Genomic DNA, 26475 nt, shown 5'->3' on the forward strand with positions numbered 1-26475 from the left:
GGGCGGCAGATGGTCGAGCACCTCCCATGTATTCTTTTTCTGTTCCCCTTCCTTTATCGTTTTCAACTTATAACTATTTGTCGTTGGTAACCAGCATAGGGCATAATCACTTTCTTCGGGTTTAACGTTAGGTTTTGAATTCACGTACAGATTAAGGGCTTGTTGTACCCAATCCTCGCTAGACCCGAACTTAGGCCACCACACAGCCGACCCTTAGATCGGCTGGCGGGACCATAATTCACAGTACTGTATCATTTTTTCTTTGACTTCCCTTTTCGCCTCCCATAATCCCAATTTTCTAACATCCGTCCCAACGGACTATCAGGGGGTACCCCGGGGTATTTTTCATCATTGGCGCCTGGATTTCCTTTACCCTTTTCTCTCTTAGACCCCTTATTCCCCATCTCGAGGACTTGCTCGGTTCCAATCCACCCGCAGGCACCCCGTAATTCCACAATTCTCGTGCACTACGTCTCTGCAGGAATTTAATTTGAATGTGACCCACCTAGCTCGGTCACTCCTGTCCAATTCTGGAACCTGTATTCCCGCGATCGCCCAGGAATTCACCTGCAGGCACCCCGCAGTTCCACAATTCTCGTGTACTACGTCTCTACAGGAAGAATCACCTGCAGGCACCCCGCAGTTCCACAAATCTCGTGTACTACGTCTCTACAGGAGAAATCACCTGCAGGAACCCCGCAGTTCCACAATTCTCGTGCACTACGTCTCTGCAGGAATTTAATTTGAATGTGACCCACCTAGCTCGGTCACTCCTGTCCAATTCTGGAACCTGTATTCCCGCGATCGCCCAGGAATTCACCTGCAGGCACCCCGCAGTTCCACAATTCTCGTGTACTACGTCTCTACAGGAAGAATCACCTGCAGGCACCCCGCAGTTCCACAAATCTCGTGTACTACGTCTCTACAGGAGAAATCACCTGCAGGAACCCCGCAGTTCCACAATTCTCGTGTACTACATCTCTACAGGAGAAATCACCTGCAGGAACCCCGCAGTTCCACGATTCTTGTGTACTACGTCTCTACAGGAATTCAATTTCTTACCTGGGTCCTGTGCACAGAAATTACTCGATCGCTCACTGTCTCAACTGCCTCGACAACACCTCTTTGTTTCCTTGAGTCCGCCGGATATCACTCGCTCAAGCCGCGCGGGGCAACGAGCAAGGAATCAGGGACTGCCGAACTCGGCAGGGTGCACCTTCTCCGATGTCCTTCCTTGCCCCCCTCACGGCTGGAGTGTGGATCCCGGACGAGCCCCCAAGTTGTCAGCAACGGGCCACGTTCCCAAATAATGGCTTCAAGACAAATTCAAGGAAACAAAGTTTATTAACGGTTCTGCAGAGCTGGGCTCCCTCAGAGAAGGGAACCCTGAACCTTACAGGGCAGCAGATTTTATCCTTCTTCCTTACCCCTCCCCTCCCTGACTCGGGAGGTACACAGTGTTTTCCCATTCCATATTTGGAGTTGTTTTTTTACACATTTCTGTAATACAATAGTCCATAAATCAGGACTTCAATGATTCCACAAACAGTTAATCTTGTCAGGGCTTCTGCATTCATAATTAAATCACATTTGTTTACAGACTTTAACCCAGACATAATTAAATCACATTTGTCCCCGGACATAATTAAATCACATTTGTCCTCTGACTTTAACCCAGACCTCTTTCAGAAACGCACATCTTAATTTTGAATCTTACAGCCCTTATACAATTATGTTGAAAAGTGGCTCTTTTTGCTTTTTGCCCTGGATTTGCCTGCCTGTCACTTTTACTTTTCACCTTACTACTTTTTGCTTCTACCCTCATTTTACACCCCTCTGTCTCTCTGCACTTGTGTTTGAGGGTCCTTAATGACGAATGCCACATTTTGGAGTTATTGCTCCTTGAATAAAAACACAAGATGCTGGCAGAACTCAGCAGGCCAGACAGCATCTATTGGAGGAGGTAGTGACAACGTTTCGGGCTGAAACCCTTCATCAGGAGTGAAGTAACATGGGATGGTCGAAGGGGGATAAGAAGTGGGGGGAGGGATGAAGTAGAGAGCTGGGAAGTGATAGGCTGAAGGGAAATAGGCTGGGGGAAGGTGGAGAATTATGGGAAATAAAAGAGAAAGAAAGGTAGAGCTGGGGGGAGATTATAGTGAGGAGGGAAAAGAGAGAGAAAGAGAACCAGACTAAAATTATAGATAGGGATGGGGTAAGACCTCCGTTGATACCCCTGCCCCCCTTACCCCATCCCTATCTATAATTTTAGTGTGGTTCTCTTTCTCTTTTCCCCCCGAAACGTCATCACTACCTCCTCCCATAGATGCTGTCTTGCCTGCTGAGTTCTGCCAGTATTTTGTGTTTTTATTTATTTCCAGCATCTGCAGATTCACTCGTGTTACCATTGCTCCTTGAAGACGTCCTGGGTGCTGGGGAGGCCACCTTCGCCCATGATGGAGCTGAGAACTTTCTGCAGCTTATTTCCACCCTGTACAGTGGCCCCCACCACACCAGCCAGTGATCCCCAAGGAACCAGAACAATTAGCTTTAGACAAACGATCATACTGGGAACTGGAATCATGAGCCTCAGGCTGAATCACTGAGCTTCAGGTGACCAATGGGGTGACAGATCGATGATCTTCAGGCGACCAGTGGAACTTTATCATAACTTTATCATTGATACCAGTGGTATCAATAAACTTTAGTCAACCAACGGGATGCCAGGTCAGCGGGAAGCTGGAGGAAAGAATCTCCGGCGACTAATGGTAAATCGGATGAAAGGGGTTCGAGTGACCAATGGGAAGCCAGATAAAAGTGCCACAGACAACCAATCGGGAGCCTGATGAAGGAGGCTTACACCAGCCAATGAGGAGCCAGCCCAGATGGGCGTGTCAGGACTGGGACCGCCACGGCCCCCGGTCTTCGTGCTGCGCGTGCGCCGTTCTCCGGCCGGGCGGAGAGGGAGGAGTTCGCCGGCGCGGGTAAGATGGCGGACGATAAGGTTAGTTGTTCGGGTGCCGGCGGGCGGATTCGGGGGTTGCCATTGGCAGAAGTAGGGGGATAGGGACGAGGGGATCAACGGGGAGCGAATGGGAGAGAGCCACCGCGGCGGGAACGGGACCGGACTGGTGCTGAGGCCTCGGGTTTGGATGAAGTTCAGTGCCACACCTGGGAGGGGCCAGGAGCGACGGGGAGTATAGGCTACTCGCCCTGGAAGGGGAATGGGGTGGTATGGATGGGGGAGGTTGGGTGGGGATGGGGCAGGGAGCAAGAATAGTATGGGCATTGGGAGGTAGGAAGAGCGAGCTGGTCTAGGGGTATGGAGGTGGCATGGGGGTATTAAGGATGATGTGGGCATGGGGAGTGGTATGGGGTGAGAAGATGGGGAAGTGCGGAGAGGGAGATGCGGTTAAGGATTGGGAGGTGGTTGGGAAGAGATGGGACGGCAATGGGGTGCGAGTATGGAGTACAGATGGGTAGGTGGGGAGGGGTTAGGAAGGATGTAGTGGGCAAGAAGAGTGGTGTAAGAGTGAGGAGATGGAGCTTGGATTGGGAATTTTGGAAGGGATGGACAGGTGCATGTGGAGAGATGGGGTAGAATGATGGGTGGGGTGAAGATGGGTTAGGGAGCATGAGATGGGGATGGATAGCTGAGTGTAGAGCTGTATAGGGGGTGTGGGGGGAAGAGGTGGGATGGATGTGGGTTCTGGGCCACCAGAGGGAGGCAGAGAAGGTGAGGACATTTTGAGCCTCAAGAAGGGAGCAGCTGGGCTTTTAGGAAAGGTGAAGAAAAGAGGAAGGGTTTTTATTGCAGATTTTTATCTGGTAACTTTTGGTCTTGCTGCAGGACACACTGGGTAAGCTGAAGGACCTTGCACAGCTGAAGGGTCAACTGGAGAGCATCCAGCGGAAGGTGGAGGAGGAGGTCCAGATGGGACTGCCGAATGTGAGTATGAAGTAAATTAGAGTGATTTAACCCCCTGTGGTTAGTACGGTTTAAGATTGATCTGGAGGTCTCAAGATGGCACTTATGGAGTGAAGCTGTTTTAGGCTTCGCTCCAATCCTTCTACTTTTTTCTACCTACAATCACCCCCTAATTGACCTGTTTATACCTATTTTAAAGGGGTTGATACTTATGAAATTTTTTTCAACTGTTTGAATTATTTTTCAACTTGTTAAAAAGTCTAAACCACGAGAACCTAAGGAATCGAAACTGGTGAAAGAACCTTTAACTTTGGAAGCAATTGCAAAACTTATGGATGAGAGACTTGGAAAACTGGAGAATAAACTAACCCCAAAGCTTTCTACGCTCGATGAAATTTTAAAGACAGTCATTGCAAAACTTCAATCACTTACACTGGATTCTCAACAACAGCAAGCAAGAATTTTAGCTCTCGAAGATGCCACTTGCCAGAGAGATCGCGAAATTGAAACTCTGGAACAACAGCAATCTTCGACTTCTCAACTGCTAGATCATTATAAATCTAAAATTACTGATCTTGAAAACCAGTCTCGAAGACAAAATCTCTGGATAATTGGGCTTCCGGAAAATTTTGAGAACGGTGATCTGACTGTATTTTTCTCTAAATTTTTAATGGACGTCTTCGGCTCAGAAGTTCTGGATACCCCTCCAATAATCGACCGGGCACATCGCATTTCTCGTTTTCAACCAGCTCCAGGTACGAAACCATGACCAGTGATTCTCCGGATTCATTATCCTCATACTAAAGAACGTCTGATTCGGGCTGCCTGGAAAAAGGGTATGATCAGCTTTCAAAATTTCAAATTTCGTATTCTGGAAGACTACAGTCCCGAAGTTTTGAGGGCAAGAATGACTTTTAAATCAGTTATGTCGGAAATTCATCAGAAAGGCTACAAAAAAGCATTGTTATTTCCAGTACAATTGAGAGTTACTCTCAAAGATGAGACTTGTCGGTTGTTCAGACTCCAGCGGATGCTCAAAGATTTTTTGAAGAATAGTACGTTTTTCACTACGAGTTGACTAATGTATTTTTACTATTTGTATTAATTTTTTTCTTTATGCTGTTATGAACCCCATAACTGGGTCACTTACCAGCAAAGATAGAGAGGTCCGCTGAAGTCTGATGGTACCATTTTTAAACGTTTTTATTTATAAAGGGGCACAAAAGTAAGGTTAATACAAACATTCAGATAATATACGTCGTCAATACTCAATCTAAAGCACGGGTATAGTAATAATCAACAATTCGAAGTAGCTCTATCGTTTGTCTAGGGGTAAAACTATTGTCTGATGGAAATATAAAAAGTCTCGCCAGTTCATGAAGGCTTTTAGCCGTTTGAGGGACCGCTGGGTGTTCACGGGTTGGAGAGAGAAAATAAACTTGCCAGCCTGTTGGACTCAAATCGTGGAGCCGGGAACGTGAGTTCCCCGTTGTCAGTTCGGAATCCTTTTCGGGGTTATTAGCTACTCGATTCCCTAGCTAGGGGATCCAAATCACACGTGGCTCCCGAGCAGCTTCCCGTTCTTACGGGAACGATGAGCGATGGTGTCTCCGTCTGGTGCGTCGCTGGAGTACCGCCTCCTGCAGTCTCCGTTTTATCATGGCTGGCAGATTTGTAAATGTCAATCAAGGTAGGGTGATACAATCCCCACCCCACATTGCCCGAGGGTATCCATGTCCCTGATAGCTGGTACGTACTATAGAGTTGCAATTCACACAGGTGCCTCTAAGAACAATGGTCAAATCCGTTGCATTGTCTCTCATTTCCTGGGTCCAAGACCCGAATTAATAGTGATCTTGCGATTCTCCGGAAGGAGGGGGCTGGTCCCGCACCCTTCGGCCCCTCAGGGCTGTGGTACATTCATAACAATGCTAATAATTAGTCTATAGATTCGGACCTTTTATAATTTGATAATTCTTACGTGATGGCTGATAGTGTATTTTTTACACACTTAAGTAAAGGTCCATTTTTTTTTGGTTTATTCTGAGTTCGTTCTTTTTATATTATTATTCTGTTAGTTTTGAAAGTAACTCATTAGATTTTTTAAAAGTTTATATACACTTTTTATATCTTTAACGCTTAAATATTAAGGTTTTTTAAAGAAACTTTTTTCTAAGATGCAGTTTCTTTTTCCCATAAGACCTTCGTGCTTAGATACGTCACATCCATTTGGATGTGTAAAAATATTAATACAATATTATCCATTCTTGGGTTTTAACGTTTTAGTTTTTTTTCTTTTAATCCTTTTGTTTTATATATATAACACTAATTTTATAGTTTAATCTTTGTTAGACTAACCCTTTTTTAAAAAAAATATGGGTGGTTTGTGTCTGTTTTTTTAACTTTTTCGTTTAAGTTGCAGTCTTGAGACATGGGGGTAAAGTTAGTATTAGTTTGCCTGCTTGCCTCTTTTTGGCTTTTTTTCTGGGGTTTTGTGGGTGGGGGAGGGTGATTCTTTTTGTTTTGCTTGCCTCTTGTTTAGTTCTACTTCATGGGCTGACTCAAAACTACAAAAATGGTTGGAGTGTCATAACTTACGGTTCCTCCTTGAACTTACTTCCCTCTTCCGGATTCATGAGTTCATCTTTTTTTTAACCTTATGTGTTAACTGCGATAAATATTGGCAATATGGATAAGATTATTAATTTTGTTTCTTGGAATACTAATGGTTTAAATCATCCGATTAAACGGAAAAAAATATTCAAAGTATTCCACAGAATGAATGCTAATATTATCTTTGTACAAGAGACTCATGTGAGGAAGGTGGATAGTCAACGTTTTTTTAGGTTTTCGAATTCCCAAGCCAAAGTAAGAGGCGTTTTATAGATTCTCAACCTCTTTTATACACTATGAAAATTTCAGACCCACAAGGTAGATTTTTGCTTATTACTGGTTATTAAAAGTAGTTTTAGTTAATGTTTAAACACTGACTGTCCTGAATTTTTTAAGTGTTTATTTACATCCTTTCCTAATTTAAATGAGTACATGTTAATAATGGGTGGGGATTTTAACTGTTGCTTAAATCCTTCGATGGATAGATCTAAGCCCACCCAGGTTCTTCCGAATAAATCGACCTCTCTTATTAATTCCTTTATGGTTGATTCTGGAATTTCTGAAATTTGGTGATTCATACACCCCAACGATAAAGAATTTTCATACTTTTCTCATGTTTATAATTATTCAAGAATTGACTACTTTATTGATCATCGTTTACTTACAGATGTTATTGATTGTAAATATGATTCCATTACCATTTCTGACCATGCACCTTTGAAGCTATCTATTAAGACAATGGATTCATCTTCTAATGCTAAATCTTGGAGGTTTAACTCTACTGCAGAACTCAGACTTTCTTAACTTCATTAAACAACAAATTGATTTGTTTTTTTCAACAAATTCTACAGAAGAGATCTCTAGTGGAACATTACGGGACACTTTTAAAGCATTTATTCGCAGACAGATTATTTCATACTCTGCTGGAGTTAGGAAATGAACTAATACTGAAATATTAACATTGGTTGATAAAATTAAAGAAATTGATAAGATTTATTCAGTGACCCCCAGTAAAGAACTTTATAAAGAGAGAGTTGAACTTCAAATGGAGCATAGTTAGTTATTATCCTCTTTGATTGAAAATCAGTTAATTAAATCTAGAACCCAGTTTTATGTACACGGAGATAAATCTGGCAAATTATTGGCTGATCAATTGAAAACTGCTTCGGTTAAACGACAAATCACTAAGATTCGTAAACGAGATGGCACTTTGACGATTGATCATAAAGAGATAAATAAAGCCTTTCAAAATTTTTATAATTCTTTATATCAATCAGAATTTGTTGAGGATTCTTCCATAATGGATGAACTTTTAAGAAAATTGAATATCCCGAAATTAACAACAGAAGATAGTGTACTTCTAGACGCACCTATTACGGAAACCGAAATAAAAGAGGCTATTTTTTCAATGAATTCAGGTAAAGCTCCTGGTCCGGACGGTTATACATATGAATTTTTAAAATCCTTTTCTTCTATACTCTCTCCTTGGCTTTGTAAAATTTTTAAAGATGCGTTAACTGTAGGTAAATTACCACAATCTTTTTATGATGCCTCCATTTCTCTAATTCTTAAAAAAGATGAAGACCCCACTGAATGTGCATCTTATCGGCCTATATCCTTGATGAATATGGATTCTAAGATTTTTACCAAAATTTTGGCCACTAGATTAGAAAATATATTACCTCAAATTATCTCTGAAGACCAGACCGGATTTATTAAAAATAGTTGTTCATCTTTTAACATTAGAAAATTAATTATTATAATTTATACTCCTTTATCTAAAATACCAGAATGTGCCATTTCCTTAGATGCTGAAAAAGCATTTGTTAGAGTTGAATGGCCATATTTATTTAATACATTGCAGAATTTTAATTTTAGTCTGAAATTTATATCATGGATTAAATTAATATATTATAAACCTTTGGCTTCGGTTCTTACCAATAATCAGAGATCTTTTTTTCAGTTATCCCATGGTACGAGGCAAGGCTGTCCTTTAAGTCCTCGTATTATTTGACATTGTTTTGGAACCTTTAGCCATTGCCATTCATGAATCACCTAATATTTTTGGTATTATCCATGGGGAAGGGACTTATAAGTTATCATTATATGCTGATGATTTGTTACTATACATATCTGGCCCTGAGAGATCTATTCCTACTACTTCATCCTTGCTTGCTCAGTTTAGTAGCTTTTCTAGTTACAAACTGAATTTTAATAAGAGTGAATTATTTCCATTAAATATGCAAGTTCCAATTTATAAACACTTACCATTTAAAGTTGTCACAGATCATTTTACTTATTTGGGTATTAAAATTACCAAGAAACATAAGGATTTATTTAAAGTTAATTTTTTACCTTTAATTGACCAAATCAAGCAACTTGTTACCAGGTGGTCCCCATTATCTCTGTCATTGGTTGGTCGAATTAATGCTGTTAAGATGATAGTATTACCCAAATTTTTATATTTATTCCAAGCATTACCAATTTTTATTCCTAAATCTTTTTTTGATATTATTGACTCCAAAATAACCTCGTATGTGTGGCAGAATAAAAATCCTAGATTAAGTAAAAAAATATTTACAGAAGCCTAAGAAGGAGGGTGGTTTGGCTTTGCCAAATTTGAGATTTTACTATTGGGCAGTTAATATTCGATATTTAATATTTTGGACACAAGAATTGATTATAGCATCTTGCCCACAATGGGTAAATTTGGAATGTAAATCTGTACAAGACTTTTCATTGTTTTCTATTTTAGGATCTTCGCTTCCTTTTGCTTTATCTAAATTGAATAAACAAATAACCAATCCTATAGTTAAACATACATTACAAATATGATTTCAATTTCGTAAATTTTTTGGCTTGGATAAGTTCATCTTATCAAGCCCTATTATATCTAAATTTTTTTTCAGCCCTCTTTTATGGATCAAGCCTTTGTATTATGGAAAACAAAAGGTATAACATGTTTTCGTGATCTATTTTTAGACAATAGTTTTATGTCCTTTGAACAGCTATCTAATAAATATATTTTGCCTAAAACTCATTTTTTAAAATACTTGCAAGTTGGAAATTTCTTGAATAATATGTTACAGTTTTTTCCAAAATTATGTCCAATGGACATTACGGAAAAAATTTTAGCTCTGAATCCTTGCCAGAAGGGTTTAGTAGCCATCATTTATAATATGATCATGAAAATACAGCCAGAAGTATCAGGAAAAATTAAGAAGGAATGGGAAAAAGAGCTTCATTGTCTTATACCCATTGAGCAGTGGGAGAAAATTTTACAATTAGTTAATTCTTCTTCTATTTGTGCTAAACATGCCTTAATACAATTTAAGGTTGTACATAGGGCTCACATGTCCAAGGATAAACTTGCTCGATTTTATTCTTATGTTAATCCAACCTGTGACAGATGTCATTCTGAAGTTGCTTCATTGACCCACATGTTTTGGTCTTGCCCTTGCTTGCAAAATTATTGGAAAGATATTTTCGGTACTATTTCAACAGTTCTGAATATCAAATTGCAACCGCATCCTATTACTGCAATTTTCAGTTTACCAATGGTGGATAATAGTTGTTTATCCCCCTCAGCTCGGCGGATGATTGCATTTGTTACGTTAATGGCTAGAAGATCTATCCTACTGAATTGGAAAGAAATTAATCATCCAACTATATTTCAGTGGTTTTCTCAAACTGTTTCTTGTTTGAGTTTAGAAAAAATTAGAAGTGTTGTCTTTGACCCTTCAGTTAAATTTGAAGAAACTTGGAGACCATTTATTCAACATTTTCCTATGAGCTAAACTGACTTTTCCTAAACCTTACTTTTATTATCCTTAATTATTTGGTTGGAGGTAAGGAGTTATTGACGCTACTGTGTATATTTGACATAATGCAATTACCCATGTTGGTTAGGTTTTTTTCTTTTTTTGGGGGGGGGTTTCTTATTTACTCCTTTTTTTGTAATTACTATGAGTTTGGGAGGTTATTATATATGGATTATCATCTATTTGTATTTATACTTTAAACTATTAATTATGTACTCAAACTATTCATGTTTGTTTAAAATTAATAAAAAGATTTTAAAAAAAGATTGATCTACTGATGGGCAACAGCTTGCTGGCTATTTTCAAGGCGAGAAATACAACAGAGTACTCTGGATAATTTTGGTACCGCGAACAATGAAGAGACAAGCGAAGGCAAGGCTGATCCAAGGGTTGAGGCGTGCGAGTGCAAGATGGAGTCGGAGGGAGATCGAGGCATATTTGAGACGAAGTGGGAGACGGAGCTGGAGTGGACAAAGCAGAGAAAAAGAATGTAGGAGTTTCAGCGCCCATCCTCCTAAACTGAGAGCGAGGTTGGATTGACTAGGTACTGGGCCGATTTGGAAAGGCTGGGTATGGGCAGGAATATGGCAGTGGGGTCTAGGCCCAGAGCATATCTCTGCAGCAGAGCCCGGATCCTAATGCAGGAACAATTTAAATGCCAGTCTGGATGAATTGAAAAGGCTGGGTGTCAGGGACCAGAGAAATTCTGCTCGCTCTCTTGCGCCAAGACAAACTCTGGTTGGTCCAGGCTTTGTGTCTGCAAGCTTCATTACGATTTGCTCTACTGTGTGATGAACTGAGGCTGTGGGCCTGTTCAGGCTGCTCCATGCTTCAGGCCAATGGATTCACTTTCATTCTGAAAGCTGCTGCTTGCTTTTCTTGTTTGCACAGTCAGTGTGTTTTATCCTAATCTGCACATTGGGTGTTGGTCTGTTTTTTAATTGGGTTCTTTCGGGTTTCTTGTTTTGTGGCAGCATGTAAGTAGACAAATCTCAAGGTTGTACAATTTTTCATACTTTGATAAGAAATGTACAGGAACCTCAGGGCTCAGACCACCAGGTTCAGGAACAGTTATTACCCTTCAGTCCTCAGGCTCCTGAACCAACATGGGTAACTTCACTCACCTTAAATCTGAAATGTTCTCACAACCTATTGACTCACTTTCAAAGTCTCTTCATCTCATGTTCTCAGTCTTATTTATGTGTTTTTTTTTTGTATTGCGCAGTTTGTCTTTTTGTACGTTGGTTGTTTGTCCATCTTTGCATGTAGTTTTTCAGTGATTCTATTGTATTTCTTTGTTTTGTCATGAATGCCCACAAGAAAACCTACTTGGCCTGTATCCCTCTCAACCTTTCCACACCAGCAAACTGTCCCAGTGCCTTTTAAATATTGTCAAAGATCAAGAATCAACTTTATTCACCACATACATTTACATGTATTTGGAACTTGCTCTGGTGTGTTGGTTAGGGCACGACATGCAACAAAAAACATCATTTAACAATTATAACAATTCAAAAAATTGCAAAAAGATGGGAACCAGAGTGCCAGAACAGTTAGTGAAGAGGTTGTGGAGGCAGATTTTGCTAAGGCCTCAGACAAAGTCGGGAATCAAAAGGTTGAGCATGGTGAGACTAATGTCCTGACCTGTGTACTGTATATTTCAATACAAGAAATATTGTAGGAAAGGCAGATGAGCTCAGCGCATGGATCAACACCTGGAATTTTGATGTTGTAGCCATAGTGAGAATTGCTTGCAGGACTGGCAGTTCAATATTCTGGGATTCTGTTGTTTTACACATGACAGAGTGGGAGAGATAAAGAGGGGTGGTGATACTAGTCAGGGAGAATGTTACAGCAGTGCTCCGTCAAGACAGACTGGAGAATTTGTCCAGTGATGTGTTATGGGTGGAACTGAGAAAGAAGAAAGATATGACCATATTACTGGGGCTATATTACAGACTGTCCAACAGTCCGAGGGATTTGGAGAAATAAGTTTATAAAGAGATCGCAGACTGTTGCAAGGAACATAAGGTTGTTGTAGTAGGTAATTTGAACTTTCCACAGATTGACTGGGAATCCCGTACTGTAAAAGGACTAGATGGCTTTGAGTTTTCAGAAAAGTTTTCTTCATCAGTATGTAGAAGTCCCAACGAGAGAGTGTGTGGCACTGGATCTGTTATTAGGGAATGAGACAGCAGATGACATAAGTTTGTGTAGGGGAACACTTTGTATTCACTGAGCACAATGCATTAGTTTCAAAGTAAATAGGCAAAAACGGGCCTGGTCCATGACTTCGAATTCTAAATTGGAGAAAGGCTAACTTTGGTATCAGAAATGATCTGGCAAGTGCAGATTGGGACAGGCTGTTGTCTGGCAAAGGTCTACTTGGAAAGTGGGAGGTCTTCAAAAGTGAAATTTTGAGAGTATGTACCTATCAGTATAAAAAGTAAAGATAACAAGTGTAAGGAACCTTGGTTTTCAAAAGATATTGAGGCCCTGGTTAAGAGAAAAAAGGAGGAGCATAGTAGGTATAGACAAGTAGGAACGAATGAGGTGCTTATGGAGTACAAGAAATGCAAGAGAACACTTAAGAAATCAGGAAGGCTAAAAGGCGGCGTGAGTTTGCTCTAGCAGACAGGGTGAAGGAAAATCCTAAGGGATTCTACAGGTATGTTAAGGGGGAAAGAATTGCAAGGGACAAAACTGGTCCTCTGGAAGACGGGAGTGGCAATCCATGTGTGGAGCCAAAACAGATGGGGAGATCTTAAATGCATTCTTTGCATCTGTATTTACTGGGAAGACAGAATACAGAGTCTGTAGAAGTGAGGCAAAGTGGCATCAACTTCACAGACCCTGTACAGATTACAGAGGAGGAGGAGGTGTTTGCCACCCTGAGGAAAATCATGGTAGTTCCTCAAGGCTTGACAAAGTGTTTCCTCAGATCGTACAGGAACTAAGTTCAGAAATTGCTGGGGCCAGAGCAGAGATATTTAAAACATCTTTAGTGACAGGAGAGGTACCAGGATAGCCAATGTTCCGCTGTTTACAAAAGGCTTTAAACAGAAATCAGGAAATTATAGATGAGCGAGTGGGAAAGTTAGTGTAAGATATTCTAAGGGACTGGATATAAAAGTATTTGGATAGACATGGACTGGTTAAGGATTGTCACAATGGCTTTGTGCATGGGAGGTCATGTCTAACCAACCTTAGATTTTTTTTTAAATAGTTACCAGGAAAGTGGATGAAGGCAAGGTAGTGGATGTTGTCTACGTGGACTTTAGTAAAGCATTTGACAAGGTCCTGCATGAGAGGCTGGCCAAGAAGGTTCGGTCGCTTGGCACTCAAATGAGATAGTAAGTTAGATTCATTTCATAGCTTGTCACACCAGAGTCAGCCATTCTTTTCTGGCGCGTGGTGTCAAGATTGGTCTCCTTTTGGATTAACTGGGTCACTGTATGAATGTTCCTGACTCAACGGCGGAGTGGCTAGCTCAGTGCTCAGCCCGGCAAGAATGGAAAGCGTGCTCAAGGGGAGGGCTAACTGGGTTCGAACTTGGGAGCCTTTGCTCCGGAGTCCGGCACCAGCGGGCTAGAGTAAATTGGATTAGACATTGGCTTTGTGGTAGTAGATAGTTGCCTCTCTGATTGTAGGCCTGTGACTAGCGGTGTGCCGCAGGGATTGGTGCTAGGTCCTTTGTTGTTTGTTATCAGTGATCTGAATGATAATGTGGTTAATTGGATCAGCAAATTTGCAGATGGCACTAAGACTGGGGTGTAGTGGACAGTGAGGAAAGCCATCATGGCTCGCAGAGGGATCTGCATCAGCTGGAAAAATGGGCTGAAAGCTGGCAGATGGAATTTAGGGCAGACAAGTGTGAAGTTTTGCACTTCGGTAGGACCAACCAGGGTAGGTCTTACAGAGTTGGTAGGGCACTGAGGAGTGTGGTAAGACAAAGAGATCTGGGAATACAGGTATATAATTCATTGAAAGTGGTGTCACGGGTACAGTGCCTATCAAAAGTATTCACATCCCTTGGAAGTTTTCATGTTTTAATGTTTTACAACATTGAATTACAGTGGATTTAATTTGTCTTTTTTGACACCAATCAACAGAAAAAGATTCTTTTTTGTTTCATAAATATTCACCCTCTTTAAGTCAGTATTTAGTAGAAGCACCTTTGGCAGCAATTACAGCCTTGAGTCTGTGGATAGGTCTCTATCAGCTTTGCACATCTGGACACTGCAATTTTTCCCCATTCTTCTTTACAAAACTGCTTAAGCTCTGTCAGATTGCACGGAGATCGTGAGTGAGCAGCCCTTTTCAAGTCCAGCAACAAATTCTTAATTGGATTGAGGTCTGGGCCCTAACTTGCCCACTCCAGGACATTAACTTCGTTGTTTTTAAGCCATTCCTGTGTAGCTTTGGCTTTATGCTTGGGCTCATTGTCTTGCTGGAAAATATATCTCCTCCCAAGTCTCAGCTCTCTTGCAGACTGCATCTGGGTTTTCCTCCAGGATTTCCCTGTATTTTACTGCATTCATTCTACTCTCTACCTTCATAAACCTTCCAGGGCCTGCTACAGTGAAACATCCTCACAGCATAATGCAGCCACCACCATCCTTCAAAATAGGGATGGTGTGTTTTTAATGTGTGGTGTTTGTCTTATGCCAAACATTACGTTTAGTCTTTTGGCCGAAAAGCTCAATTTTGGTTCCATCAGACCAGAGAACCTTCTTCCAGTTGACTTCAGAGTCCCACACATGCCTTCTGGCAAACTGAGTTTTCATGTGAGTGTTTTTTTTTAAAACAGTGATTTTCTCTTTGCCACTCTCCTTTAAAACTGTGACTGCGGAAGCAGCTGAGTAACAGTTGTTGTATGCGCAGTCTCTCCCATCTCAGCCATGAGAGCTTGTAACTCCTCCAGAGATCACAGGTTTCTTGGTGGCCTCCCTCACTAGTCCCCTCCTTGTACGTTTATACAGTTTTTGAGAACAGGCTCCTCATGGCAGTTGTGAATCTGCCTCATATTTTCCATTTCTTGGTGGTTGAAATAACTGTACTCCAAGGGATATTCAGTGACTTGGAAATTTTCTTGTATCTGTCTCCTGATTTGTCCTTTTCAATAACCTTTTCGTGGAGTTGCCTGGAGTGTTCTTCTGTCTTCATGGTGTAGTTTTTGCCAGGATACTGTCTCCCCAGCAGTGGGACATTGCAGATACAGGTATATTTTTACCACAATCAATTGAAACACCTTGATTGCAAGGTTTTACATTTGTCATTAATTGTCATTAATCATGTTGTAGAGATCTGCTTCCACTTTGACATGAGTCTTTTTCTGTTGATCAGTTAATCCACTGATTCAATTTTGTAGAACAATAAAACTGTAAAAGTTCCAAGGGGGTGAATGCTTTTTATAGGCTCTGTAGATACAGGGTTGTGAGGAAAGCTTTTGGTACATGTGCCATGGTAAATCAATGTACTGTGTACAGAAGATGTTAAGCTGAAGGTATTTAAGATGTTGGTAAGGCCTAATTTGGAGTATTGTGTGCTGTTTTGGTCATCTACCTACAGGCAAGACATAAACAAGTTTGAAAGGGTGCAGAGGAAACCTATAAGGATATTGCTGGCTCTGGAGGACCTGAGTTATAAGGAAAGATTGATTAGGTTAGAGCTATATTCTTTAGAATGTAGAAGATTGAGAGATTTGATAGATACAAAATCACGAGGAGTATAGACAAGGTAAATGCAAGCAGGCTTTTTCCACTGAGCTTGGGTGGGACTTATAGCCAGAGGTCATGGGTTAAGGGTGAAAGGTGAGAAGTTTAAGGGGAAACTTCACTCAGAGGGTCATGAAAGTCTGGAATGAGCTGCCTACACAGGTGGTGCTTGCGAACTTGATTTCAATGTTTAAGGCAAGTTTGAATAGGTACATGGATGGAGGGTCATGGTTGTCATACAGGTCAATAGTAGACAATTTAAATGGTTTTGGCATAGACTAGAAAGGCTGAAGGGCCTGTTTCTGTGCTGTACCCCTCTATGACTAATTATATAAGAAATAAAGTTTGAGGTTAAAGTATAGACATGAAGAAAAGTTGTGCATAAATATAGTAAGGATTTATCATGTAAACAGTATAAACAGTGGTTTAAAGTGTTTACAGTGCATTGCAGTGACGGGAGTACTAGAGGGTGGGTGAGGGCTAACTAGAATGATTGATCAGATTGACTGCTTGTGGGAAGAAACTTTTCAGATGGTGTGAAGTTTTTGTTTTAATAGCCCTGTAACTTTCCAGAAGGGAGCTTTTGGAAAAGGCAGTTTGCAGGGTGTATTGTTTCTGTAATGCTTTTTCCATGCCCACTTCTTTGTCCTGGACACATACAAGTCTTGCCTGTGTTCAGGACGTACAAATTGAACGATCTCTGCATTAGAACACCAGAAGTGGAAACAGTTCATTGGTGAGACTGACGGTGGGGGAGTTGCTTGGCCTCGGTTGTGCAGACTAGGCCCTCATGCTGTGGGATCCATGCGCCCAGGGGAAGAGGTGCTAGAGGCAGTGTGGGAGAGATGTGGCAACAGGCTGGAGTCTGCAGGCTGGCTGTCCCATCAGGGCTGGTCTCAGTGTTTGCTCCCTGGAGGACAAGTTGGATTGCCTTCATCCACTGCTTACGCAGCATGAGGTGAGGAACTGCTGCCTGTTTGTTCTTGCAGACATATGGCTTCAGGACAGCATCCATGTGCCATCATTGTTCAGGCATAGCACCAAGAGTTATGCTACCATTATTTTATCACTGTGTGCTGTGAGATCCGGCATTGGTCTGGGTCGACCACAGATGGTGCATTCTAGCTGTCTGCGTGATATACAAGCCAGGTCAGCACAATATGGAGAGCAAGCTGTTTCCCAAGTAACAAGCTTCCCCACTCCACGCAGCTGATGAATCCATAGAAACAGCAGACCGATACAGCTTAACACCAGCAACATCGCAGGAGTAGTCAGTCTGCCTCAAACTCAACGTAGGACTGCCTTAGGACTCCAGCTCTGGATTTTTCCCTCGGGGGTTTATTCCTGAAGCCTTCCCCACAAACAGGTATAGCTGAAAGTTGGGAGTTTTCCTTTGATCAACCATGGCTGACGAGACGCATGTTAAGGTGCAGCTAACCAGCCTTCGCCTCTTCTGTCTGTAGAAACGGTTCCACCAGGTTTAGTAGCTAAGCCACACGTGAAGGCCAGCAGCTGGGCTTGGTTGTCAGAGGCTATTTGATACGCATGTCATTGGAAGCATTTACAGCTCATGGGAGCTTATCCCTACTATCTCCGCCAGCTATGACAACCTTAAGGAACCTGTGTGACTGTGTGCTGTGTCCTGCACGTTGGCCTCTGAGGAATGATGTTTCATTTAGCTGTACGTGTCTGAATAGTTGAATGACAACTAAACTTGAGCTTGAATTTACAGCCTTTTGGGGGGGGTGGGGGGGGGAGTTTGGCATTCTGCTTAGTGAATAAACAGTATGCCAGACAAGCTTTTCACTGTATCTAGCTATACGTAACAACAAACCTATTCCATTTACTGTTACAGGGTGGCTCGCTACTCGCCTCTCCCTTCCTGAAGGGCTTCCTCGCTGGCTACGTGGTGGCAAAGCTGCGGGCATCTGCCGTGCTAGGCGTGCTGGTGGGCACAGCCACTGGGATCTATGCAGCTCAGAACTACAACATCCCCAACGTGGAGAACTCTGTCAAAGACTACCTGAGCTCCCTGAAGAAAGGACCCAAGTAAGGATCACCCCCCCTCTCCAACTCTTCTCTCTCCCCCCACCCACTCCAATCTTCGCCACAGCTTCCAAGCCGGCTTCTAGCTTCTCCAACGCCAGCTAACCTCCGGAGGAGAAGGCAGTGGGGAGAGTTGGATGCAAGCTTTGGGTCAAGATACCCCAAGTATTTTACAGCAGCAGGACGGTGCAATACATAAAAAATTATTTTAAGTTAAAACAAGAAATATAAATAAGCAGAGCAAAGTACATGATTGTGTTTATGGACTGTTCAAAAATCTAATGACAGAAGAAGAAGCTGTTCCTAAACTGTTGAGTGTGGCTCTTCAGGCTCCTGTACATCCTCCCTGTGGAACTTGAGCCTAACATTGACTCTGAAAGACGGGTACTTGGCTGGCCTCATTCCTACCCTATAGCACCCGTTGGCATTTGCTTTCAAGTGTTTAATTGTCTTGGCGGGCCTCTGTCTAGGGGGAAGGGGATGGAGTCATGGGAGGATGCTGCTGCCACTGACAGAGGCCGGCTGAGAAGACAGCTATACTGGGCACTGGCACTACTGATGTCGGCACTGGCCTACGGCTCTCATGCCCCCCTGCTCACCCTGTGCAAGGTGGGGTCGGAGGTCCCCTTCAGCAGCTCATCCGTCGTGGTGCTGACCGAGTTGGTCAAACTGTGTGCATCAGCTGTCGGCCTCCTCCTTTCCCGCGGCCGCTCTCCACCACTCCCGCTCTCCCCCTCCGCCTCCCTAATGGCTGCTGTCCCCTTCGCCCTGCCTGCCGCCCTCTATGCCATCAACAACAACCTGGCAGTCCACATGCAGCAGCAGATGGACCCCATCACCTTTCAGGTTCTGGGTAACCTCAAGATCGTGGCCACCGCCACCTTCTGCGGCCTCCTCCTGCGCCAGCGTCTCTCCCCCCGCCGCTGGCTGGCGCTGTTGCTCCTGACAGCAGCTGGCGCCTGTCACGCTGGCTCCATCCGTCGACATGATGACCGGGAGTCCCTGGGACCCCTTCGCCCCTACCTCACTCCTCTGGGTGCCACTTACTGTGCCCTGTACTGTACTGTGTCCGGTCTCTCTGCAGCCTGGACCGAGTGGGCACTGAAGTCACAGCCGCTGCCTCTCAGCCTGCAGAACTTCTTCCTGTACGCTTTCGGGGTGGCTGCCAATGCTGCAGCGCACCTAGCCTCCTCCCCGGCGGACGCTGGCTTCTTCCAGGGCTTCTCACCATGGGTTGCCCTCATCGTGGCCTCTCAGGCCCTGAACGGGCTCCTCATGTCCGTCATCATGAAGCACGGCAGCGGCATCACCCGCCTCTTCGTGATCTCCTGCTCCATGTTGGTTAACGCGGGGCTCTCTGTCGCCCTGTTCAGAGTGGAGCTCACCCCCTTGTTCTATGTAGCCGCAGCCCTGATCTGCGTGGCTATTCATCTCTACTACAATATTGGGTAGCACCAACTGAGAGCTTTTCATCTCAATCTGTTCCCTCACTTCAATGTTTACAGAAAAGTTGGGCTTTCACCTGCCCACACTAAATGCCCAATAAATTAACAAGGGCACCTTAGCTCTCTGCTTCTCAAATTCTATTCTTATCTACTTTGGATTTGAGAGGGATAGTAAATCAGCCGTGTTGGAGCAGTTAATGGGCCAAATGACCGAATTCTGCTCTGTGTCTTCAGGAGCTGTTGAACTCTGGCCATAAGGTACTACACCAAAACTCATCATCCTTAGATGTGGGTGCCACGGGATTATAATGGTCAGCACAATGCTGTTGTAGCTCAGGGTGTCGCAGTTAAATTGGGGCATTGTCTGTATGTTCTTCCCACAGTCTAAAGACTTGTCAGTTAGTAGGTTAATTGGTCAATGTATATTGTCCAGTGGTTAGACTAGGGTTAAGTCGGTGGGCTGCTGGTCAGCACAGCTCGTTGTGCTGGAAGGGACTGTTCCACACTATCTAAATAAATTCTCATGGTTGGGATATGTGACCATAGAAAAGATTTCTCCCCAATTTTTAAACCAGATTTCTGCCTAGGTTGTTGCCTTGGCTTTCCATTCTTCTGTGAGAGCAATGTTGTCAGGGTCTTCATCTACTCTAAATGGATCTGGTAGCATCTCAAAGCTGTTGTATCTTAGCCTGTGTATGGGGAGCACATCTGGTCAGTCAAACGTAGCCTTCCTTGCTTGACTTTGTTGTAAGCTAGTCCACGTACTGCTGGAGTGAGAGGGTCCTTTGTAAATGTGCCACAATTACCACATAGAACCCTTTGGCTCACGAGGCTGTGCCAACCTACTAACCTATACAAAAAACCTTAAAATTGTCGCCCATTTATTAGCCATTTCCACCCTGCGAGAAAGTCTCTGGCTGTGCTTTCTATCTATGCTTCTCATGATCTTGTACACCTTTATCAACTCACCTCTCAGCCTCCTTCACAACAAAGAGAAAAGCCCCAGCTCACTCAGTCTGTCCTCATAAGACATGCCCTCTAGTTAAGGCAGCTTCCTGGTAAATCTCCTCTGCACCCTCTCGAAAGCCTCCAAATCCTATGAGACAATAAAATATGAGATATGTTAACCTCTTCGCCATAGAGGCACTAGAGTAAGAAACAGGCCCTTCAGTCCTTCTAGAATGTGGTTTCACCTCAGGAGTCAGTTTTTGGAGGTCATCGGTGCAAGGCTGATTGTGTCCAGATGTTACACTTTACGTAGTCAGGTTATTGACATTAAAGACCGATCCCACCCTCAGGCCAGGTAGAATGCTCCCCAGTGATATTAGCTGCACAGACTGTCTTCTGATCTCCCTGCTCTACTTTAATTTCTGAGCATGTTTCGGTATCACCAGCAAAACCAAAGTCTTTTATTTAAGGTGCTGAATGGGTTGGAAACTTACAGCGAATTTGTCTTTCTTGTCGATCCATAATCATGCCCCAGATTACTCCTCGCTGTGTTGATGTGACCACATCATAGACAACCGCCATCTCGGCAGCATCTTGGATCCTGTACAGGAACTACTTGTGTTTACATATTGTGAATGAACTTGCTGGAAAAAAAGTAACTCCTTGATCTGTCACCTATTATTTTTCTTTAGTGATGTTATTAGTATTCAAATGTATGCAAATGAAGCATTGTATTAATGATTATTTGGAATATAGAGGAAATATATATGTGGCTTTTTGCTGAATAGAGATGTATTATTTGAAGAGCTGTTGCAATATTCAGGGTTAAATGCCTGTCACAATCTTAAAGGTGTGTGACAATTTTAAGTGCTGTTGCAACTGCTGTTTTAACTCTTTCTAGGCCAGAGGTTCCCAGCCTAGCTTAATTGTGTTTGTCCATGGCATTAAAAAAGGTTGGGAACCCCTGCTCTAGGCTGAAGTAGCAGTATCTTGTGTCAAAAGCTCACCCGTCCATTGCCTTTTTTTTAATTGTTTCATCTTCCCAGTGGGAATCTATAATGTGGCTGTGGCTGGTTAAGACACTTCAGCCTCTGATCCAAGACTGGAATACTCAACTGGTCAGGCAGCTTTTGTGCAAAGTTTCACATCAGAGACCTGAACGTGTCTTAAAGATCTCTGATATGAAACCCCCTTCCAATTAGGCTTCCACCAATGTCATAAACATTTCAATATTACATCCCAAACTAACTGGCCTTTAGTGCCGGCATTGCGCTTGGGAAGTTTAAGAGAGCGGGAGGTGCAGAGATTGGGGTGGGGTTCTCATTCTGTACCACTCCCACAGCCCGTAATCAGTGGAGTGAAAGGAACCATGGTTCTTCAGTGATGTTGAAACCATTTTCCAGCTTTCAGACAATTTGTGCCTTTATTACATAACTTAATGAAAACAATGCAAGTGTTTTTTTTCCAAATTTCTTGGCTGCCAATTAGTTTTTAAACATACTTCTGTGGTTTTTAATTTTAAGTTTTAAATAAATTCCGGATAGAAGTTAGAGACTGGATTTCTCTATAAAGGATTTTAAATCGGTCTGGATTTTTTGTTATTACACTCTTCTCCAACAATGTGACACAGAAATGGGACAAATTGATTTCTGCTTCCTGCGGCCTGGGAGAACACTAAATTGCTAGTCCTGCCATTAAGGGTACAGATTATTTGCTAAACACGAGATTCTGCAGATACTGGAAATCTAGAGCAACACACATGATGCTGGAGAAACACAGCAGATGGGGCAATATCTATGGAAAGGAATAAATAGCGTTTCAACCAAGACCCTTCATCAGGACAGGGAAGGTATTTTGGCATCTTCCCCTGTCCTTTCCGGTCCTGCTGAAGGATCTCTGCCCAAAATGTTGACTGTTTATTCCTCAGTAGATGCTGAGTTCTGTGAGTGAGTGAATGTGCGTGCGTACAGGCTGATCAATGCACAGCTTAATGAAATCTGATGCTGCTGTTATTAGGATCTCTTCCTAAATGCACCTTCATTTTATTACTGTTGGTACAGGTAATTCTAGTCCAATAACTTCTGTGGTCCAACGTGCTCTGAATCTGTAGTATAGATCTGTACTTATTAATTCTAAGTAAAATCTGAACTATCCGTAGCTTATCAACCACTTTTGCAATCTCAGCCAACAGCGTTTCCACCTTGAGGAAACTTTGGTCTCTCTTATTGCTTTATTATTGTCACATGTACCGAGAGACAGGGAAAAGTTTTTTTTTGGTTTGGTATGCTGTGCAGAACAGATCAAGGGTCAACTTTATTCACATGTACATTCACATTTACAATGCATTCTGGTTAATTGGGTCACATCCAGACCAGTACGTTTTGGCCCAATTTAATGGCTACCCCAATTAGCTGGTTTCATGGAAATTGTTAAAAAGGTAGAAAAAGTACAAACTACCATTTAACTGAATAACAAATTATGTATTTAAATGAAATACAGAGCAAATTGGAACACTATCAATGCTTCTACAGTACTATAAAACTGTATTCATTCGTATTAGTTATTGAGAGGAATTCAGCCAGTGTACGTTCTTTTGAGTGTAAATGAGCAAAAGCAATGCAGACGCAGTGTAGATAATGAACTGCCTTCATACAATGTTATCAATGACAGCTTCCAACTAATTTCCACTATACCTATAAATTCATCATAATTCCTAACTTGAAGTAATGAAATCGTTTCGTTTTTACTCCCAGCTGCTTCCAAGACTGAAACCATGGTGAGCAAAACAGTTCTGAATTGTCTTGCTTATTTCCCGTTGATTATCAGTGACAAAAATCTCTGCTTCTTGAACACAAGTGCACACTAATGCAGTTTCTAACTGTTCTCTCTCAGCACAGTGACCACACAAGTGCACGTGACTGATGTTAGTTAGAAACTGTTTGGCAACAATCTTCTGTCCCAATGAAACAGCATAATGTTCCAAATAAACAAAGCCAATCCTGCCAATTTTCTCCATTTTTGTTCTTTAAGAGTTGTCCCAAGTGGCTGCCTTATTAACCAATGGCCCAATTAATCAAAATCCACTGTTTTAGGAATTTAATGTATGTTGGTGCAACATGCAAAAAAAAATTCAACAGTTATAAAGAATTGTATAACATAACAAAACAATGTTAGAGGTTAAAGTATGGATATGGAATAAAATGTGCAATTATAGAATTACAAACATGTATTTTCAATGTAAACAAAATTATAAAAGGTGCTTTAAGGTGTTTACACAATGCATACAAAATGCTGAAGGAACTCAAGTCAGACAGCATCTTGCTGAGTTCCTCCAGCATTTTGTGTGTGCTTCTTAAGATTTCCAAAATCCGCAGAATCTCGAGTTTGATTCAAAGCAAAAGTTCAAAAAGTTAGTACAGAAGGTAGTACAAAAAAGAAAACAATGCTGACTATAGTGTTACAGTTACAGAGAAAGTGTGGTGCAGACAGACAAAGTGACAGTACAGATGGTTCTTGGAGCTCTTCCACTGAAGCACTCAGCTTCCTCTGAACAGGACAAAAGTTTATGGTGCTGGTCTAAACAGTTTCACCTTGTATTCCTTGCACTCAGCTCTGAACAGACTATGGTCTTTGGAAGTTGGAGTTCTGCTCTCACCCAGACACTTAAGTTTGTAATTTTTCACAAAGACCGGAATAGCAGAGCAGACAGTGGTTTTTAGTTGTAGTTGCTGCTGATGCAAGATTCCCAACATTTTATTTGAAGGTTGTCAGTGACGACTTTGGGAAAATTTCTTAAAGGAAAATCTATTTGCCTGTTTTGGTATCAGTCACTAAAATTCTGGACCTGGTACAAGGGTACTATATCTACATGATGATGTGTTATGTTATGAAATAAAGATATTTTATGAAGCAGAGCCTAGAGACTGAGTGTTATTTACTCTGATTTATGAACTGGCACATGACTCAGAGGTTACGTAGTTTAGAGTGTTGAATTCAAGGGTGGATATCAGTGAATGGTCTGAGTGTTGGATAAATGTGTCATTTCATTCCCTCACACCCACACCCAGCTATTGGTTAGAATGGACTTTTCAATACTTTGGAATTTGTTTTGCAAGTTCAAGTTTAATTGTCAGTCATCAGTAAACCATATATTGCAACACCTAAATGAATAGTGTTCCTCTGGGGTCAAGGTGCAGAACATAGTACCAACAATCATTCAGAGGACAAAACATATATAGCCCACAACAGTTCTGTAGTTGCTAACATTACTGTATCAGGGACTAGTATGTACAGTACTGTGCAAAAGTCTTGGGTATGTACACATGAAACCTCGCTGGTCTCCTTGGCTGCGTGAGTCTAGGGAATACACACTCTGGTGTCGTTATACCGTGAGATTGAGATGAATCTCCCACCCCAAACACCAGTTTGTGTGGATGCTGTGTAATTCGCTGCCACGAAACAGACAGCACACTGCATATGACTAAAGGAATTATATTTATGAGTCTTAACTAAAGGCTAGTAAAGAAAAACAAAAGGGGCCCATTATAATTAAACAGTCCAATGTCTTATGGTCTTCTGATCTTATATCAGTTGCCATCATGTCTCCCAATGAGGTATGGTTCTTTCTACTTTGATTAACATGCTAAAAGTATTTCAGACCCAGAGAGTCTCCCTGAGAAAATAAGACAATTACACACAACATTCCTACAGAATGGCTACAAAGTGAAGGAAATCAATAGGGCCCTTAAAAGGGCTGATGAGAAAAATTAGGAAACCTAATGAGGAAGAACCAGTTACTCCCACCTGTCTTCCCCGTATTTCCATGGTTTCTGGTAGGATCGCCAGTATCCTGGAAAAATTCCAGATTAATACCATTCACAAACCCAGAAGGAAGCTCACATCACAGCTTGTGCGGGTCAGAGACGACTTGGGACTCAGGACAGCTGGCGTTTACAGGATTTCCTGTGAATGTGGAGCAGTGTAAATTGACTAGACAGGGTGCATGGTTGAAACACATATCAAGAAGCATTGAAGGTGTATTTATTTGGGTTACCCGGAGAAATCGTCACTGGCAGAACACTGCATTTGCAATGGCCACAGGTTTGACTTTGATGGCACAAAACTGCAATGGTTTTTAGGACCACCTGGTGAAGGAAGCCATTGATATAAAAACAGAAAAGGATTTTAACAAAGAAGATCTTGCTCTAAGTCAGAACTGGAATTCGATTGTAAGCAACATGGGACAGTGGAAACCCGAATGGATGAGGACTAATCAATCAGGAGGGACGGACAACGGGGGTGTATATACCACCGGACTAGATGTGCCTAGACATCATCTCTGATGAATGTGGTGGAATTTTTCATTGAAACATTGGTTACAATCAACACCTGTACCCAGATGGAAGCCCGAGAAGAATTTATTCACTAATGCCATTATTCCTCCACTCAATGCAGAATCACACTTACCAAGTAATCTACAAATGTTTCCAACAAAAACATACCAACCGGTATTTCAGATTCACAGAATCGTTACAGCCCATCAATTCCTTCCAAGTTTTATGCAAGAGCCATTCAATCCTAGTCTTCTCCCTAAAATCTGCCTTTGTTCTCCCCCACCACACAGACTGATATTAACCATCCTCCCCCTGAATACTATAACCGATAGTGGCTCAATCATTACTCATAGGCTTTAACTGTATGAGGAGCATTTGATGGCTCTGTACTCACTGGAGTTTAGAAGAATGAGGGGGAATCTCATTGAGAGTATCAATTATTGAAAGGCCTAGATAGAGTGCATATGGGAAGTAGGCTTCCTATAGTAGGAAAGTCTAGAGTCAGAGGGCACAGATTCAGCATAGGATGTCCATTTAGAAAAGAGAGGAGGAGGCATTTCTTTAGCCAGGTGGTGATAAATCTGTGGAATTCATTGCCACATATGACTACATAATAATAATAAT

General features: G+C 42.2%; 2 protein-coding genes across 2 annotated transcripts; both read left to right on the plus strand.

Annotated features, from left to right (window-relative positions):
• The first annotated feature begins 2893 nt into the window (after positions 1–2893).
• On the plus strand, positions 2894–18132 carry LOC140739143 (SLC35A4 upstream open reading frame protein-like). The gene is made up of 3 exons (XM_073067123.1): positions 2894–3004; positions 3851–3949; positions 17935–18132. The coding sequence occupies exons 1-3, from the start codon at positions 2990–2992 to the stop codon at positions 18130–18132; spliced, it is 312 nt and encodes a 103-aa protein (XP_072923224.1). The 5' UTR covers positions 2894–2989.
• Positions 18133–18598: 466 nt separating this feature from the next.
• On the plus strand, positions 18599–24432 carry LOC140739142 (probable UDP-sugar transporter protein SLC35A4). Its single transcript, XM_073067122.1, has one exon. It carries the CDS (start codon positions 18606–18608, stop codon positions 19575–19577), a length of 972 nt encoding a protein of 323 aa, XP_072923223.1. The 5' UTR covers positions 18599–18605; the 3' UTR covers positions 19578–24432.
• Positions 24433–26475: the final 2043 nt, after the last annotated feature.

The sequence above is a fragment of the Hemitrygon akajei genome, chromosome 15 (genome assembly GCF_048418815.1).
Source record: "Hemitrygon akajei chromosome 15, sHemAka1.3, whole genome shotgun sequence".
Classification (NCBI taxonomy): domain Eukaryota; kingdom Metazoa; phylum Chordata; class Chondrichthyes; order Myliobatiformes; family Dasyatidae; genus Hemitrygon; species Hemitrygon akajei.

Bases quoted from the DNA above. Each gene is read 5' to 3' on its own strand.
- LOC140739143 (XM_073067123.1), top strand. The intron at 3,950-17,934 runs GTGAGTATGAAG...TTACTGTTACAG, and splicing joins TCCAGATGGGACTGCCGAAT to GGTGGCTCGCTACTCGCCTC.
- LOC140739142 (XM_073067122.1), top strand. From the start codon at position 18,606: ATGGAGTCATGGGAGGATGCTGCTGCCACTGACAGAGGCCGGCTGAGA.